Here is a 19,242-nt window from a genome sequence, read left to right as displayed (position 1 = left end):
CAGAGGATGGGCATGGAAATCTCACAGGATAAAGCTGCATGTAGCATTGTGTCTGGTACGGAAGGTATGAGTTCAGGATTAGATAATAACACATTGATTACAACATCATGATAATTTAATGGTCATATTTTGTATACACATGTACTCTATAGAAATACAATATTTCAGTAAACAGGAGCCATCGCTGTACATACTTGTACACATTCTGAAGCCAGAGGTAGGGTTCTATGACAAAGAAAATCTGATGTTTTGAATGAAATGTACGTTGTCATATTTTATACATTACGAATATGGTATTCAGGTGAGATTAGACGTGGTATTATCTGTTTACTGTTGTGCGCATTCAGTTTGCCTACAAAATAGCTTTACACACATACCTCAATGGAATATTAAACTTTAACACAGAGCCGTAACAACATCAAAAACCAAAGCAACTGTCTGGTTAATTCAATAATAAATGTATATTATAACACTGTAGCAACAGTCCAGTTTTTTAGGACAATCAAGTACCACTGATCTCTTACCATCAAACACAGTGCATCTGAAGTCTCTTAATTGGAGAAGATACATGTGGATCATTTTCCCTGATGTTATTTTACCACCCATGACGGATCTTTCTTGATGGTGTCATTCTCAGGACCAAGAATAGCAACTCCACATGTCCTCTGTCCAATGCCAAGGTACCTGTGTAAAACATGGATATAAAATATGAAAATGGCCATTCTCTTCATATTCACTTTCATTCAAAGTCCAAAAATAGGGCAAAGGCTCAATAAACTTCCCAAAGGACTGATTCATGGTAAATAGGAGTTGGAGCACAAAAAACAGATTCAACAACACCTGAAATAATATTAAACCAAAAACCACATTACCTGCCAGCCACATCGACCAGGCTCTTGTCTGTGACAGCGAAGAGTCTCTCTCTGTGGGCCTGTTTCAACTCATCTGTGATTCCACTCAGGAAACGGCCCATACCTGCAACATGATAATGTGACATCACATGTCAAGACAGTTTGACACTTGGTCTTTTTCATCTCTTATCATGGTCCATTTATAACATGTCATTTAGAAGACAGTCATGTTTCTTTCCAAAGTGAGACCCTGGTAAGGGACAACCTCTCTAAGTCAATGCCTCTCTGTAGAACTGTCCTCATGTTATAATAACAAGTTACTACAATAAAACTTAACAGGACATAAAATAACAGAATGTTAAATGTCAGGTGAAGAGGTTTAGAGCTGGCATTTGGGCTCTGGTAGCATCCCAAATGGCACCCCATTCCTTATATAGTGCACTACCTTTAACCAGGGCCTGCAAGACTCCGCTCAAAAGTAGCACTATATAGGGAATAGGGTGCCATTTGGGACACATCATCTGTTCACCTTTATTGGAGGGGGCGACGGGGGAGTCCACGGCTGAGAACACGGACAGCTTGGCCTCGTCGATGTCCTGCTGGGTAAACTGTCCTGATCTGACCCAGTCCACACTCTTACGGAAGGTTGACAGAGTCTGCACCGAGTTGGGGTCTCTGAAATTAACACAGGGACATGGAACAATGGGTTAAAGCTAATGAAATATGCCAAGAAGTGATCTAATACATGTATTCAAACAGTACATTAATTAAAATGTGTAACTCCCCTCAATGTACTCTGAACATTTCATGACTCTAGGATCAAGAAAATATATTCAAAATAGCTTGTGATGTTTTGTGATTGTGTGTTCAATGGTAAAATATGGCAGTTTCTTCAATTACCTGAAAAGTTCTAGTTTTGGAGATTTTCCGCAACATGTTTTTCTGCACTTTGTCATGTCTTAATCTGTATGACTACTGTTAAAACCTGTTTAATTACAGTACATTAATACACTACACACCTGTATGAATAGAAGGTGAATAGTCCTCCTCCCACCCTGGCCCCTCCACCATAGGCCCCACCCTTCTCTCTGATCTCTCTGTGCAGGTACTTAGCAGTCATCATCCGGGACAGGATATTCAGGCTGAGGGAGAGAGAGGGGAACGAGCATGGGTAAATACAGGGTTACAACATTTGTAACTTTCAGAAATATCCTACATTTTCCAGAAGTCTTGGTTTGAGGATTCTGGATTTTGTTCTTATTCCCACCTGATTCCAGGAATATCCAAACCAGATTTCTGGAACATCAGGGAATGTACGTTTTTTGCAACCCTAGTAAATATGAACATGGATCTACAGAAACAGCTAGCATTTGTGCTAATGCTAGTTAGCAACTTCCTTCAAACATAAAAATGGTATCCATGAGTTCATCTGACTCTAGGGAAGTAGATAAAGGGTTTCATTGCCAAAATCCCAAACTATCCCTTTAAGAGTCACCTCGCATAGTCCTCATGGGTGAAGGGCACGGTGCGGATACACTCGCTGACAAAGTTGATTGGGAAGGGCATTGGGAAAAATGTCTTCATCTGGCAGGGCTTGAAGTTGGGCTCCTGTGGGGTGATGATCAAACACACATAAGCTCAATGGTAGATTAAGGTCAGAAACCAATTATAAAAGCATTACTCAACAATAATGAAAGGAAGACCAAACTAATGTTCAGAGGCCGTATGGATCAAGTGTCTCAGAGTAGGAGTGCTGATCTAGGATCAGGTCCCCCCTGTCCAACATGTAATCTTATTTATGATCCTCAATCAGTATTCCTACTGAGATGCTTGACACATAGGTCTAGTTTAAAAGTGGAGGCTGTACGCACAGTGATTAGTTTTCTACTTGGGCCAGATCCAGGAGCTGCCAGTGGGTCAAGAAGTCTCTGTTAGGATTAAAAGAACACCTGTCAACTCACAGCAAGATTCAGGTTTTGTCCCAAATGGGACCCTATTCCCTACATAGTGCACTTCATATGAGCCATGGTCAAAAGTAGTGCACTATATAGAGAATAGGCTGCCATTGGGGACATATCCCAAGTATTTATTTCACTTTGTTACAGTGCAGTCTCAGTACTGTACTATGATAGTTTGACAAATTCATACCTCAGTGATATCGGACCGGACGGGTTTGCGATCCTTCTTATTGGAAGCAACGTTAGACATGAAGTTATCCAACTGTCCAGCGGCATCAGACATCTTCTGAGGAGTTGAGTTGACCGCACATCTGGCCGAACAACGAGAAGTTGTAATATACTTTACCCTCAAGTCAAAAATAGGGAAATTATAGTAAAATCTTGAAGTCGCTGTCACGTGTAAAGACTATACCCACCTCATGTTCAGTGGGTTGAGAATGTGTCTCTTTATTCTAGGAAGTGTCCGTAGAACTTGGGTGAGGTCTGGCATCTCCGCAATCCTTTTCATGAACTTGACCTGATATTCAAGATCCACAAGAAAACAGACGCATTTCATTTGAGGGTACAGAAGTGCATTATATTCTCATTCAGATGTTACAATAACCCTTTTCCTTCATCATACAGCTTTTTCTTTGCTTCCAAACCCCCGTTGCCCCCCCCCCTTCGCACCTGCTCCATCCCTCCGAAGGTTTCCTGTAATTCTCCCGTTGGGGTCAGGCTGCGAGCCGCCCTCGTCATGGCGTACATGTGACCAGAGTAAGAGATCCCATTGGCAAGTTCCTGAGCCGACATCATGACCAGCACACGCAGACGCTCCTCATCATCAAAGTGCGGGCTGTAGGTCAAGTTAAAGGTTCAAAGGTCAGAGCACAGAGAGAGAAGGGCTTAAATAATATCAATCAAATGAGTCATTAAAAAAAAAAAAAACTATGGACATGTGTTTTATTAGTGACCATGCGACCATAGATGGATTACGTGCCATGGCATCGTTCTGATGGACATGCGACCCTACCTGTTGAATATGTCACTCCACAGGTGAAACATATCAGGAAGATTCCTCTCCAGACAGGAAGATGAGAGGAGGACTCCCTGTGGATCAGACTGTGAATGAACAATGCTCTTTCTTATAGCGAATTGTGTTATACTTGTGTAAAGGTATACATTAGACTACATTATAACTGACTGACTGGCTGGGGACTGAGCGATATGGCCTAAATATCATCTCAATTTTTTTCAAACTTATGGGCGAGTCACAATATACAGTATATCGGATAAAAAAAAAAAACATTCTCTCTAAATAAGCATTGTTGTAAACTTAAAGGTCAAATACACTGCATTTCAAACAGTCAGAAATAAACTAATGAATTCAGGGCTTGTGAATTTATACCTAGGCTAAATATAAGCCTTCCACAACAAGACCCACTAATAATTTCATTATTCTATCAAAATACACTGAACGTAATAAACGCAACATGTAAATGGTTGTTCCCATGTTTCATGAGCTTAAAAACAAAATACCAGAAATGTTCCATACCTACAAAAAGATTCTCTCAAAGTTTGTGCACAAATTTGTTTACACCACTTTTAGTGAGCATTTCTCCTTTGCCAAGATAATCCATCCATTCTAAGTGTGGAATATCAAGAAGCGGATTAAACAGCATGATCATTACACAGAAACCTTGTGCTGGGGACAATATAAGGCCACTTTAAAAAGTGCAGTTCTGTCACACAACATAATGCCACAGATGTCTCAAGTTGAGGGAGCGTGAGACTGGCAAACTGACTGCAAGAATTTCCACCAGAGCTGTTGCCAGAGAATTTAATGTTAATTTCTCTAACAATAGGCTGCCCCCAATTTCGTTTTAGAGAATTTGGCAGTACGTCCAACCGGCCTCACAACCGCAGCTCACGTGTAACCACGCCAACCCAGGACCTCTAAATCTGGCTTTTTCACCTGCGGGGAAAACTCATTCAGATTGGCTGGGCCTAGCTCCCGAGTGGGTGGGCCTGGCTTCCAAGTGGGTGGGCCTGTACCCTCCAAGGCTCACCCATGGCTGCACTCCTGCCCAGTCATGGGAAATCCATAGATTAGGGCCTAATAAATGTATTTCAATTGACTGATTTCCTTATATGAACTGTAACTCAGTAAAATCATTGAAATTGTTGCATGTTGCGTTTAGATTTTTGTTCAGTATAGTTTAACCTGCTTTTTTTTTGCAATATTCACTGATCTGTCTTTCAAGTCAGTCTATGAAAATGCCCTTTTTGTTACAAATGTAACTATAACCATGCATAATGCACATTCACTAATAATGACTAAACTCTTGTAGCAGGCATCAGGCTACAGAAAATGAACACAGGTCTCATCAACAATCTCTCAAGCCCACGAGCTAGTAAATAACCAGCTAATGTTTATATTTCAAGTTTAGCCAACTTGGATCGATTTGCTAGCTAACAGGGTTGAACAGTTGAATTGCTATGAACACACCCTTCTGTCTGCTTCCAACTGTTTGAACAGCATGTTAGCCTGTCCACTTTGTTCAGATGTTGAAATCAAGCGGCCTACCTTATTTCTCAGAATTAGAACGAGTTTGCCAATTATTCATATAATTTATTTTAATACTTATTGCACATTTATAAAACAGACTAGAAAGCTAGTATAACAGTCTTAGGCTAAAATGCTGCTAGCAGTACGTGGACTCCAATGCCGCGCTCGCCAAACTGGGCATTCATTTGACAGAATCAATGTTCATTGATCTTCTCGTTGTAGTAGTGTCTGCGATGCGCAATTTGAGTAGTTGAGACATAAAAAGGGTATCGTTAAAAAAGTTTAAATAATGTGTTAATGTAAAATAATGTGTCAATGTGTTTGTGTCCATATGACCGATTATGTTGGAAAACCTCAAATGGAAAAGCAAGTTGAAACCGCATGTCAGAGAGGAGAATGTGATCTCTCAACTTTGTTGACATGAGCGGCGAGGGGAGGGGCTTGGTGTGTAAACCAAAGAAGAGGCGAAGCAATAGGTTTTGCTCTCAATAAAATCTGTCCAAAGTAAGGCCAATGCGTTTGTATGTGCATATTTTGGACCTAAACTTATAGCTTGCCTTCCCGCCTTTGGGACAACGTCTCCCATTGTTAGGGCGGAGACGTACATCTCGTCATCATGTACAGATCTCTGGTGTAAATGGGAAGTTGCACACAGCACCGAAGGAGACGCTCATAAAAATGAAAAATATCAAAACCTTGATTCTTGTGATACAGGCATTTGGAATATCACGCAAAAACATACATTTGAATGAATACAACGTACCACCCAGCCCTAGGACTGACCTGTTCATACATGTCCATGTTAGAGTAGTCAGGGTTGACTGATGTGGAGATGGACATGCCTCCGGTCTTCAGCTCCACCTGCTGGGCCTGCTGCCTGTAGTCCAGCCCTCCACAGCCCATCCTGGTAACAACACACTCCCATTAGCATGTCTCATCTCACAGCCTGGACCAACACATACTCCTTATCAAATCACACCCCATCCTAAAATAACACACATCCATTGCCTGATCACAATTCACACGGATCATTAACTGATCACAACTACTACCTACCGGTAGCTCAACCTGGACCGACGCAGCACACCTTCTCACAATCACCTCAGTAACCCAGTTGGACACACATTCTCAAGACAAAAACTCAATACTCATCACAATTGCAACTAACTCCATTACCTTCAACACATGATTATGAAACCAAACGAGCTATGCCTTCTAGACAATACACAAATGATTGGTCATATTATATGGGGTCTGGACTCACTTGGTGATGACACTGCAGAAAAGGGGCACATATAGTTTGAGGTCTTCAGGGAGGGTGTTGAGACTACACATAGCCCTGAAGTAGACCATCCCATTGGTTGGCTGCTCACAGTACTGCACTGGGACGCCTCCTAGTGGGGTGAAGAGAGTAGAACAGGACAAATGTCAGAGGGAGACAAAACCATGACTCCAAGAATTTCTGTCTTGACATGTGGACCAGTTTATTTGCCAGTCTACCAATACTTGGAAATTGTACATAAAAACACATCTACATTTTGTCAAGTTGCAGCCTTATTCTAAAATGTATTAAATTACATGTTCTCCTCACAATAATCATAATGATAAAGTGAACTGGTTTTTAGACATTTTTTCAAATTCATTAAAAATAAACAAATACCTTATTTACATAAGTATTTAGACCGTCTGCTATGAGACTCGAAATTGCGCTCAGGTGCCTCCTGTTTCCATTGATCATCCTTGAGATGTTTCTACAACTTGATTGGAGTCCACCTGTGGTCAATTTAATTGATTGGACATGATTTGGAAAGGCACACACCTATCTATATAAGGTCCCACAGTTGATAGTGTACGTCAGAGCAAAAATCAAGCTATGAGGTATAAATAATTGTCCGTTCGGAGACAGGATTGTGTCGAGGCACAGATCTGGGGAAGGGTACCAAAACATTTCTGCAGCATTGAAGGTCCCCAAGAACACAGTGGTGGCTTCCATCATTCTTAAATGGAAGAAGTTTGGAACCACCAAGACTCTTTCTAGAGCTGTCCGCCCGGCCAAACTGAGCAATTGGGGAAGAAGGGGCTTGGTCAGGGAAGTGACCAAGAACCCGATGGTCAACCTGACATAGCTCCAGAGTTCCTCTGTGGAGATGGGAGAACCTTCGATAAGGACAACCATCTCTGAAGCACTCCACCAATCAGGCCTTTATGGTAGAGTGGCCAGACGGAAGTCACTCTTCTGTAAAAGGCACATGAAAGCCTGTTTGAAGTTTGCCAAAAGGTATCTAAAGGACTCTCAGAACATGAGAAACAAGATTCTCTGGTCTGATGAAACCAAGATTGGCCTGAATTAGTTTAACCTTTTATTTAACGGCAAGTCAGTTAAGAACAAATTCTTATTTTCAATGACAGCCTAGGAACAGTTGGTTAACTGCCTTGTTCAGGGGCAGAACGACGTAGATGTGGTGTCGGGGGTACTGGAGGACATGTGGTGTCGGGGGTACTGGAGGACATGTGGTGTCGGGAGGACTGGAAATGGGAAACACTATTAGAGTGTAGCGTCTGCGTGTACTACAGGTAGTACTGTACCTGCAGTGCCCATCTCTACAGGTGTGACTGCTATCGTTGGCTCAATGTCAGACACTTTCAGGGCAGGGAGACATGAGGCATCCTGGATCTTGCTCTGAACCGATAGCAGCTCAAGACCTGAATAAAAAGTCATAAATTAGTACAAAAATACTGAAAAATGTTATCATGAATGGTTTATAGTTTTGATAATGAAGTGAATGAGTATTCTCCATTTTCCTCAAAAGACAGGTGGGTTGTTAAGCAACAAAACCAATGAGTGCCCAACTTTGGGGCAAAACAAGGATTATTGAAAAAGTAAATTATATTATCTCCAAATGTGCATTGAAAACATAAATACATTTGCACAATGAGCACTTGGTGTCTCTCAAATACATCGTTACTGATATTGGTTAGCTAGCTAGCATATTTATTAGCATAGATATGACATCAGTCAAAACACCTCAAAAGAAGACCTACACTATATATACAAAAGTATGTGAACACCCCTTCAAATTAGTGCATTCAGCCATTTCAGCCACACCCGTTGCCGACAGGTGTATAAAATTGAGCACACAGCCATGCAATCTCCATAGACAAACATTGACAGTAAAACGCCATTAATGAAGAGGTCTGTGACTTACAATGTGGCAACGTCATAGGATGCCACCTTTCAAATTTCTGCTCTGCTAGAGCTGTCCCGGTCAACTGTAAGTGCTGTTATTGTGAAATTGAAGCAACAACGGCTCAGCCGCGAAGTGGTAGGCCACATGCTCACAGAACGGGACCGCAGAGTGCTAAAGCGTGTAAAAATCATCTGTCCTCAGTTGCAACACTCACTACTGAATTCCAAACTGCCTCTGGAAGCAACGTCAGCACAATAACTGTTCGTCGGGAGCTTCATGAAATGGGTTTCCATGGCAGAGCAGCCGCACACAAGCCTAAGATCATCATGCGCAATGCCAAGCATCGGCTGGAGTGGTGTAAAGCTCGCCGCCATTGGACTCTGGGGCAGGGGAAACGCGTTCTCTGTAGTGTAGTGATGAATCATGCTTCACCATCAGACAGTCCGACAGATTAATCTGGGTTTGGTGGATGCCAGAAAAACACTACCTGCCCGAATAAAGTGGCAACTGTAAAGTTTCGTGGTGGAGGAATAATGGCCTGGGGCTGTTTTTCATGGTTCGGGCTCGGACCCTTAATTCCAGTGAAGGGAAATCTTAATGCTTCAGCATACAATGACATTCTAAACAATTCTGTGCTTCCAACTTTGTAGCAACAGTTTGGAGAAGGCACTTTCCTGTTTCAACATGACAATGCCCCTGTGCACAAAGTGAGGTTCATACAGAAATGGTTTGTTGAGATCGGTGTGGAAGAACTTGACTGGCACCTGACCACATGACTGAACCGTAGTCAACAAAGGAGATGATTGTGGACTTCAGAAAACAGCAGATGGAGCATCCCCCCATCCACGGGACAGAACGTTTTAAGTTCCTCGGCGTACACATCACAGACAAACTGAAATGGTCCACCCACACAGACAGCGTGGTGAAGAAGGCGCATTGAAGATTGAAGGGCATTCATTGAAGATGAAACGAAGGAGTAGCTTCGTAAGAAGCATTTCAAGGTCCTGGAGTGGCCTAGCCAGTCTCCAGATCTCAACCACATAGAAAATCTTTGGAGGGAGTTAAAAGTCCGTGTTGCCCAGCAACAGCCCCAAAACATCACTGCTCTAGAGGAGATCTGCATGGAGGAATGGGCCAAAATACCAGCAACAGTGTGTAAAAACCTTGTGAAGACTTACAGAAAACGTTTGACCTCTGTCATTGCCAACAAAGGGTATATAACAAAGTATTGAGATAAACTTTTGTTATTGACCAAATACTTATTTTCCACCATAATTTGCAAATAAATTCATTAAAAATCCTACAATGTGATTTTCTGGATTTTCTTTTCTCATTTTGTCTGTCATAGTTGAAGTGTACCTATGATGAAAATTACAGGCCTCTCATCTTTTTAAGTGGGAGAACTTGCACAATTGGTGGCCGACTAAATACTTTTTTGCCCCACTGTATTTTATACCATCTATTACATCTTGCCTATGCCACTCTGCCATTGCTCATCCATATATTTATATTCTTATTCCATTCCTTTACTTAGATTTGTGTGTATTAGGGAGTTGTGTGGAATAGTTAGACATTACTGCACTGTCGGAACTAGAAGCACAAGCACTTCGCTGCATTCACAGTAACATCTGCTAAGCATGTGCATGTGACCAATAAAATTTGATTTGATCCCCATCGAACACTTTCGGGATGAATTGGAACATTGACTGCAAAACCAGGCCTAATTGCACAACATCAGTGTCTGACCTCACTAATGCTCATGGCTGAATGGAAGCAAGTCTCTGCATCAATGTTCCAACATCTAGTGGAAAAGTGGAGTATTTTATAGCAGCAAAGGGGGACCAACTCCACATTAATGCCCATGATTTTGGAATGAGATGCTTGACCAGCAGGTGTCCACATACTTTTGGTCATGTAGTGTAGTACCAAGAACAAGATACAGGCAGCTTCTTGTCATTGTTGCTTGCCATCTGACTGTTCAGGTTCATAACACACAACCTTCTGCCCCATCAATGAGAACGCATCTTTTTTGTGATGTTGTCAGGCAACCCGTCTACAGCTGTTGGGGTATAACTTACCTTTCTCATAGATGTCTTTCTTGTCACTCTCAGACAGAGCCTGTACCTTCTTCTGGAGTTTCTCCTCCTCTGCTTTGACCTGTTTCTCCAGGTACGCCTCATCAGGACTCATAGACAGAGTCAGCCTGTGAGTGTTGTCCTGCATGGGCACAAACAAGATGCTAATGTGACATGACATTACACTAAAGTCAGTGACATCATTAAACTGATGTAATTTTCTTCTTTTAACAAACCCCTCGTTCTATGACCCCTGCATGATGACATCAACTTTCTTGATTAGACTGTTTTATCCCATTACAATTTACTGTTACATAGGCTATTCAGATGCTATGTCTACTGAAAGAAACTCAATGTATTTCTGGTCTGGTCTCTCACCTTGAAGTAGTGTAGGACTTTCTCCTGGAGGAAGCGAGGGTTGTCCTTCAGGGCTTGTCTGAACTGGGCCACACTGTCACTGATCTTTAGCAGCTGGACCGGGTCTCCATCATGGTTCCAACAGGAAGCTATGTACTGTTAGCAGAGAGACAACACACAGGGTAAAAGGTCATACTCATTTAATGAGCAGCACCTAGGTGTGTCCGTGTCCATTGTAGTTCCAGCAGGAAGCTACTGTATGTTCTGCAGAGACAAGTATAAAGCATGAGTCGACAACACGCACCCAAAATATACTGAACAAAAATACAACAATTTTACTTAGTTACATTTCATATAAGGAAATCAGTCAATTGAAATAAATTCATTAGATCCTAATATATGGATTTCACATGACTGGGCAGGGCTACAGCCCACCCACTGGGGAGCCCAGCCAATCAGAATGAGTTTTTCCCCGCAAAAGGGCTTTATCACAGACTGAAATACTCCTCAGTTTCATCAGCTGTCCAGGTAGCTGGTCTCAGACAATCCGCAGGTGAAGAAGCCAGATGTGGAGGTCCTGGGGTGGAGTGGTTACATGTGGTCTGTGGTTGTGAGGCCGGTTGGATATACTACCATACTGAGAAACGGACATTCAATTCTCTGGCAACAGCTTTGGTGGACACTCCTGCAGTCAGCATGCCAAATGCACACTCCCGCAAAACTTGAGACATTTGTGGCATTGTGTTTTGTGATAAAACTGCACATTTTAGAGTGGCCTTTTATTGTCCCCAGCACAAGTTGTGTAATGATCATTCTGTTTAATCAGCTTCTTGAAATGCATACCAGTCAGGTGGATGGATTATCTTGGCAAAGGGGGAATGCTCTCTAACAGGGATGTAAACTAATTTGGACACAACATTTTAGGAAAATAAGCTTTGTGTGTGTTTGGAATATTTCTATGATCTTTTATTTCAACTCATGAAACATCGGACCAACACTTTACATGTTGAGTTTATATTTTTGTTCAGTGTAGTTAGAGAGGTGCTGACTAATGGAAGAGTAAACTTACCAGAGGGTTAATATGGTCATACTGTATACAGGAAATGCAGCTCCCAGGACAATCACTATGATATGTTTATATTCGTGAGTCTGTCTTTATATACATTTCAATTCCCTTCACATTTCACCACTGTTTAGAGTGTTTGTGTATAGAAAACAATAACATTTTCTTGGTTAAAACATCACAGTGGAGACACCAGACAAACTGTGGTCTTGTACTCACTGAGGCCAGTGACAACCCGAAGCTGGTAGACTGATGTTTCATCTGGATTTCAATCTTATGAAGCAGGGCCTCTATCCTCTCCTCCTCAAATCCATTGCTGCATCGTTAGGAGAGAAGTACAGTTAGATGACATTATTGTGATGATACTGTTACGGTACAGAACACATCAGCAGTATACTTACGCAATGATCTCATCAATGGTTTGGACAATGATTTGCTTGACTTTCTCAGTGTCTTCTTCAGCCATTCCTTGCAAGCCTATGCTGAATGATGCCTCTTTGGTGCTCCCATCGTATCTGGAAAATAACAGATTCTGGTAAATAAAGAATTTTACTGTTCAGTATATATCAACATTTCAAAGAGCTATGCTAATATGTACCTCACAAGTTCTTTAACTTCGTTGAGATAAAGTGCCTGTATTCTGGGACTGTATGTCTTTTTAAAGTGCTTTATCAATGTTCAATGTTCCCACCCTACGACAGAGGAGAAGTTTGTTCCTATCTTGGGTTCTATGAGGGTCTTGTAGAAGGGAGAGTTGGGTCCAGAGATCATCAGAGAGGACAGCAGGCTCAGGGTGAAACCCTCAAATGTATCTGTGATGCTGCAGAGAGAAGGACACCTGAATGAGACCACTACTGCGTCGCTTACGGGTTTTAAATGACCAAAATGCATACGTAAATCTCGACATGCAACAATTGAGGTTAAAGTCACTTTAAAACAAATCAATGTATACTATCCCAGAAACAAGTTTAGAGAAACAACTGATAGTGTTGCAGTAGCTCAGTATTACGTACTCTCCTAGCAGGTAGCTCATACACAGCGTGTTCTGTTTGGCTGCATCAGGAGCCATAGCATCGGGACTGCAGGTCACATGGTCCTCTCTCTGTGGAAAAGTCCATTACAATTAGAAACACTTCTGTCCACACAAATGTGGAAATATCTTTGGTGTCAGACAAAAAAAAACTGACATTAAAACATCAAACAGGATCTTATCAAGATCATTCAAATAAGCATTACGGTGAAATTAATTCAAACTTCCAAACCATAGACCTTGCCAAAGTTGCACAAGTGGAGTGCATAGATTTGTAATATGTGGGAGCTGATGATTAATAAAGTCATATCTGACAGCAGGTACTGAAAGAGCTACAGTGATACTGGATGGGCAGACGCACAGGCCTGTCCCAGTGGGGTTGGTTCGGGACAGCAGTGTCAGGCTCAGTGCGCTCAAACTTGGACAGAGCCTCCTCCTGGATCTGTTTCAAGTGCTGCTCTAAGGGCAGATCCCCGTAGGTGAAGAACCTGAGGAGCAGAAAAGGGGAAACACTGTTACTGCCAAGGCCCAACAGAGTTGTGTGAGACACATTGCTACTGTGCCGAGTATATAATATTGGGGTGTGTGACAGTGTGTTGTGCCGTGCATTGCTAAGTGGTAATTTGTGACAGTGTACTGTACAGGTCATGGCGTATCACAATGAGCAGTAGCTCGTGTTGAAGCATGGTGGTGGTGGTATATTGTGCATGTCATAGTGTACTGTACCTTGCATTGCTGGGGTGGTAGTGTGTAGCGTGGAAGTGCTTCAGTTGTTCCCAGGAGAGGTCAGGGATGGCCAGGGGTTCCCCTCCAGACACCACACCGTATGTGTGGTCAGGATACAGCTTGTTCTGCAGGTGCTGGGCATATACCCTCTCGTTGTCTGACTGAAATCACATACAGAGAGGAAATGTAAGATTCCAATGTGACTTCTATTTGTCCATCTCCTGACCAAATTATTCTGTAATTCTCACAAATTAATCACAATAAATCTAAATAACAAATCTCTAAATAAATAACTTGGAACGAAGTAACTCACAAAAGCGCCCTTCATTTCATTGAAGACAACTCCTTTGAAGACCAAAGGGGAAGTAGGATCTGTAGGGTTTTCATTCTCCAGTCTCCATCCCTCCTGCCTTTAACAAAACACAAGGATATGAATGCAGACTTATGATGTCAATGATTTTGATTAAAGAGGCAGCTATTTAAACACCACACTTACCAAAAATCAAGTTCTCGTAGACAAGGGAAAAACACTGCATCCAGATACACGGAGAGGAGATTCTGGAAGTCTTTCCCGTTTTGTGTGGAGAATGGATACATCGTGAAATCACTAGCTGTGGGAGGAAAAACAACAATGTTTCAGACACCATGCGTGTACACACACACACACACACACACACACACACACACACACACACACACACACACACACCTGTGAATGCGTTCATGAAGGTGGAGAGGGATCTGTTGAGCATCTTGAAAAAGGGGTCTCTGCAGGGGTACTTCTCTGAGCCACACAACACTGTGTGTTCCAGGATGTGTGGGACCCCTGTGTTGTCCATTGGGGTCGTCCTGAGCTGAACACTGCAGAGGTGTTATGACAAGAGATGGAAACGGTGTCGTTAGAAAAAGCACTGGCTTAGAATAAGTATTTTATTACTAAACTAGAACATTTCATTTGATCTAATCTCTTCAACCAGCCGGCTCTCCATCAGGGAAGCAATTGAGTCTGGGGACGAGGTTCCATTTTAACATACAAACTTAGCCAAATAAAGTATACTTCCGCAAATGTGGGATTATTACCTAAAGAGATTGTTCTGGTCATCTCTAGCTGCGTGTAGATACTGGGCGCCTGTGTTGTCATGGGTCAGTTTGACAGCTGTAAGGAACAGGTCAGGAACAGTAACCACCTGCAGAAACACAGGAGGATAAGATCACATTAATCCCGACTTTATGCTAAACCTTGACTAGAAGTGTATGTGAATTTATCAGAATCAGGATTTTACTCTTGTTGTGGGTCAGTGTTTTCCAATCCTATTGACCCAAAGGGATTCACATTTTAGTTTTTGGCCTGGCATTTTACCTCCTTAACTGTGAAGCCATGGATCTTCTGTCCTGCCTGGTACTGCAATGCCCTCTCTGTTGCTGAGGTGCTCCTGAACCTCCATGAAGGATTCTGCCACTGGAAACTGGATTTTCCAAGAGAGAGATTATTGCTGGCTTGTATCAGATGATACCATTTGAAAGGAAACACTTTGAAGTTTGTGGAAATGTTAAATTCATGTAGGAGAATAAAACACATTAGATCTGGTAAAATATATTTTTTAAAGATTATTTTTGTACCATCATCTTTGAAATGCAAGAAAAAGGCTATCATGTATTATGCCAGCCCAAGCGTCATTTAGATTTTGGCCACTAGATGGCAGCAGTGTTTGTGCAAAGTTTTAGACTGATCCAATGAACCATTGTATTTCTGTTCAACATTTTGTATCAAGACTGCCCAAATGTGCCTAACTGGTTTATTAATACTTTTTCAAGTTCATAACTGTGCACTCTCCTCAAACAATAGCATGGCATTATTTCACTGTAATAGCTACTGTAAATTGGACAGTGCAGTTGGATTAACAAGAATTTAAGCTTCTGCCAATATCAGATATGTCTATGTCCTGGGAAATGTTCTTGTTACTTATAACCTCATGCTAATCACATTAGCCTACTTTAGCTCAACCGTCCCGCGGGGGACCCACCAATTCTGTAGAGGTTCGATAACTACATGATTCCATAGCTGTTATTTTGTAGTTTGATGTCTTCACTATTATTCTACAATGTTGAACATAGTAAAAATAAAGAAAAACCCTTGAATGAGTGGGCGTGTCTAAACTTTTGACAAGTACTGTAGTTTACAATAAATACATAAAATACACTTTTTTTCTAAATTATACCACAAATTAAAGAAATCATAGACTGCTTTGAAATTACTGACAAAACAAAAATATTCTCTACACAAGCAATATTTACCTAGATATTTCTTCAACTTTTGGACAACTGCCCACTGCAGCCATTTTCCATGGTAGCTAAATTAACATGCTCTTCACAAAACTATATTAATGAGGAACTTGCCCTCAGTGGTGTAAATTACACCATTACCAAAGGACAGGTATATTTTGTGTAAATAACAAGTTAAAGGGCATACTCACAATAAATATTGATATAGATTTTATTTAATTGACTCTTTCTCTAGTAGATAACATTATATGAGTAATTATTATGTTTTCTCAAAGAAAAACATAGTAGAAGCTCAAAAGTCTGGGTCAGGGACAAGGGCAAACCAATGAAATGTAGGTAGAAAAAAATGCAACTGAAAAGTAGATAAAATACTTGATGTGTTAAAACATACGGGGTGATTGTAATATGAATTTAACATAGATTTTTTTAAATTGACCCGAGGACATAGAAGTGCCCGTAGTTGTAGAATCACTCATATACACAGTTGAAGTCGGAAGTTTACATACACTTAGGTTGGAGTCATTAAAACTCGTTTTTCAACCACGCCACAAAATTCTTGTCAACAAACTATAGTTTTGTCAAGTCAGTTAGGACATCTACTTTGTGCATGAAACAAGTAATTTCTCCAACAATTGTTTACAGACAGATTGTTTCACTTATAATTCACTGTATCACAATTCCAGTGGGTCAGAAGTTTACATACACTAAGTTGACTGTGCCTTTAAACAGCTTGGAAAATTCCAGAAAATTGTCATGGCTTTAGAAGCTTCTGATAGGCTAGACATCATTTGAGTCAATTGGAGGTGTACCTGTGGATGTATTTCAAGGACTACCTTCAAACTCAGTGCCTCTTTGCGTGACATCATGGGGAAATCAAAAGAAATCAGCCTAGACCTCAGAAAAGGAATTTGTAAACACCTGAAGGTACCATGTTCATCTGTACAAACAATAGTACACAAGTATAAACACAATGGAACCACACAGCCGTCATACCGCTCAAGAAGGAGACGTGTTCTGTCTCCTAGAGATAAACATACTTTGGTGTGAAAAGTGCAAACCAATCCCAAAACAACAGCAAAGGACTTTGTGAAGATGCTGGAGGAAACGGGTACAAAAGTATCTATATCCACAGTAAAACGAGTCCTATATCGACATAACCTGAAAGGCCGCTCAGCAAGGAGAAGCCACTGCTCCAAAACTGCAATTAAGCCTGACTATGGTTTGCAACTGCACATGGGGACAAAGATTGTATTTTTTGGAGAAATGTCCTCTGGTCTGATGAAACAAAAATAGAACTGTTTGGCCATAATGACCATCGTTATGTTTGGAGGAAAAAGGGCGAGGCTTGCAAGCCGAACAACTGTGAAGAACGGGGGTGGCAGCATCATGTTGTGGGGGTGCTTTGCTGCAGGATGGACTGGTGCACTTCACAAAATAGATGGCTTCATGACAAAAGAAAATCATGTGGATATATTGAAGCAACTTCTCAAGACATCAGTCAGGAAGTTAAAGCTTGGTTGCAAATGGGTCTTCCAAATTGCCAATGACCTCAAGCACACTTCCAAAGTTGTAGAAAAATGGCTTAAGGACAACAAAGTTAAGGTATTGGAGTGGCCATCACAAAACCCTGACCTCAATCCTACAGAATATTTGTGGGCAGAACTGAAAAAGTGTTTGCGAGCAAGGAGGCCTACAAACCTGACTCAGTTCCACCAGCTCTGTCAGGAGGAATGGGCCAAAATTCACCCAACTTATTATGGGAAGCTTGTGGAAGGCTACCCAAAACGTTTGACCCAAGTTAAACAATTTAAAAGGCAATGCTACCAATTCATAATTGTAAACTTCTGACCCATTGGGAATGTGACAAATAAACTGAAATAAATAAATCATTCTCTCTCCTATTATTCTGACATTTCACTTAAAATAAAGTGGTGATCCTAACTGACCTAAGACAGGACATTTTTACTATGATTAAATGTCAGGAATTATGAAAAAGTGAGTTTAAATGTATTTGGCTAAGGTGTATGTAAACTTCCGACTTCAACTGTACATTTTTCCCCACCAGGTTATAGCCTATATCCACATAAAATGTCCCGTAAAATAAACATCCCCATATGGAAATCAAATGCCCGATCAACGGATTTGTTCTGGTGCCGGACGTGAGATTTACTCATAAAGATCCTACGGTGATGTAACTGAGTCATGATCCAGGGCTAGCTGGCTAGCTAATGTATACTCACCGTAGATTTCGAAGTTTCTGGAGAACTGTTTTACTCTGCCTAAACATTATTTCCTTAATTTAGTGACAATATATCTAATTGGTATTTATCAATGAACGTGCATATCCGAATACTATACGCTGAACAGCTTTACTATCATAATGTCAGCACGATATGGTTTGCTGCACATCCATATCCTCTCATGCTGTCAGTAGTTGACACATTGAAATTGAAGTGGGCATGTTAACGTGGCATCTGCGCATATTACAGACAATCCAATACATGCAATGGGGCAAGTCACACACTCTTATAGGTTATGAGTGGGTTCATTCTGTTTATAGATCTACACAAGCTGCGGTTTGCTTTTTAGAGCAAGCTGGTTATTGCTTTTAGTGTTGTACAATCTAATCTTTTATTGGCTAAACTGGTAATAACACCAAATATGATTGGGTAAACGGGGTATGACGATTATGACACATCCAATACGTCGGGAGGTTTTCGAAGGGCAAAACATGGACCAAGATGGCGTCGTTGTGAAGCGGGATTGTTTAATTGTGGAGTTTGTGATTAATTCTCGCAAATTTGATGACTGTTCTTATTATTTCACCCGTTTTAATTTGTTGCAACAAAATGTGATTAAGACGAGTCGTTGGTCGCAGTTTTTATGGGCAAATAATATGCGCGCAATACAGGAACACCTTCCTAAAATTAATTAGATGGTTAGACAAAGATTGTGGATGTACTCTCCACCCAAACTATAGGTAGTCGTTGTCCACAAATCCACTCCGCATAGTTTATAGATCCCGTCTATTTTTTCTCTGGATTGGTGGATATATATCTCAATATTTGTATATATTTGAATATTCGATGAGAGTTGTTGACGTCAGCAACCTTTTTTCAATGTAGACAGAGGGACTTTGATTACTAGCCTCATTCATAGCCGT

At 41.2% G+C, this 19,242-nt stretch overlaps 1 protein-coding gene across 1 annotated transcript; it reads right to left on the bottom strand.

Annotated features, from left to right (window-relative positions):
* Window positions 1–26: 26 nt before the first annotated feature.
* LOC135558653 (presequence protease, mitochondrial-like) lies at window positions 27–18,534 on the bottom strand. The gene is made up of 27 exons (XM_064992633.1): window positions 18,320–18,534; window positions 15,157–15,262; window positions 14,877–14,983; window positions 14,506–14,657; window positions 14,293–14,407; window positions 14,110–14,206; window positions 13,797–13,957; window positions 13,432–13,558; window positions 13,054–13,142; window positions 12,732–12,860; window positions 12,442–12,555; window positions 12,260–12,356; window positions 10,999–11,133; window positions 10,624–10,762; window positions 7,944–8,060; window positions 6,622–6,751; window positions 6,141–6,261; window positions 3,822–3,898; window positions 3,479–3,644; window positions 3,226–3,326; window positions 3,000–3,120; window positions 2,723–2,779; window positions 2,347–2,459; window positions 1,871–1,993; window positions 1,381–1,526; window positions 873–975; window positions 27–684 (listed from the first exon to the last, which is right to left on the bottom strand). The coding sequence occupies exons 1-27, from the start codon at window positions 18,364–18,366 to the stop codon at window positions 591–593; spliced, it is 3,084 nt and encodes a 1,027-aa protein (XP_064848705.1). The 5' UTR covers window positions 18,367–18,534; the 3' UTR covers window positions 27–590.
* Window positions 18,535–19,242: the final 708 nt, after the last annotated feature.

This window comes from Oncorhynchus masou, chromosome 17 (genome assembly GCF_036934945.1).
Source record: "Oncorhynchus masou masou isolate Uvic2021 chromosome 17, UVic_Omas_1.1, whole genome shotgun sequence".
Lineage (NCBI taxonomy): Eukaryota > Metazoa > Chordata > Actinopteri > Salmoniformes > Salmonidae > Oncorhynchus > Oncorhynchus masou.
This window is presented reverse-complemented; position numbering and strand designations above follow the sequence as displayed.

Excerpts from the sequence above, each read along its gene's own strand:
- LOC135558653 (XM_064992633.1), bottom strand. The coding sequence starts at position 18,366 with ATGTTTAGGCAGAGTAAAACAGTTCTCCAGAAACTTCGAAATCTACG. Across the intron at positions 13,559-13,796 it reads TACCACCCCAGCAATGCAAG|GTTCTTCACCTACGGGGATC; the intron begins GTACAGTACACT and ends TCTGCTCCTCAG. Across the intron at positions 685-872 it reads CTGGTCGATGTGGCTGGCAG|GTACCTTGGCATTGGACAGA; the intron begins GTAATGTGGTTT and ends TGTTTTACACAG.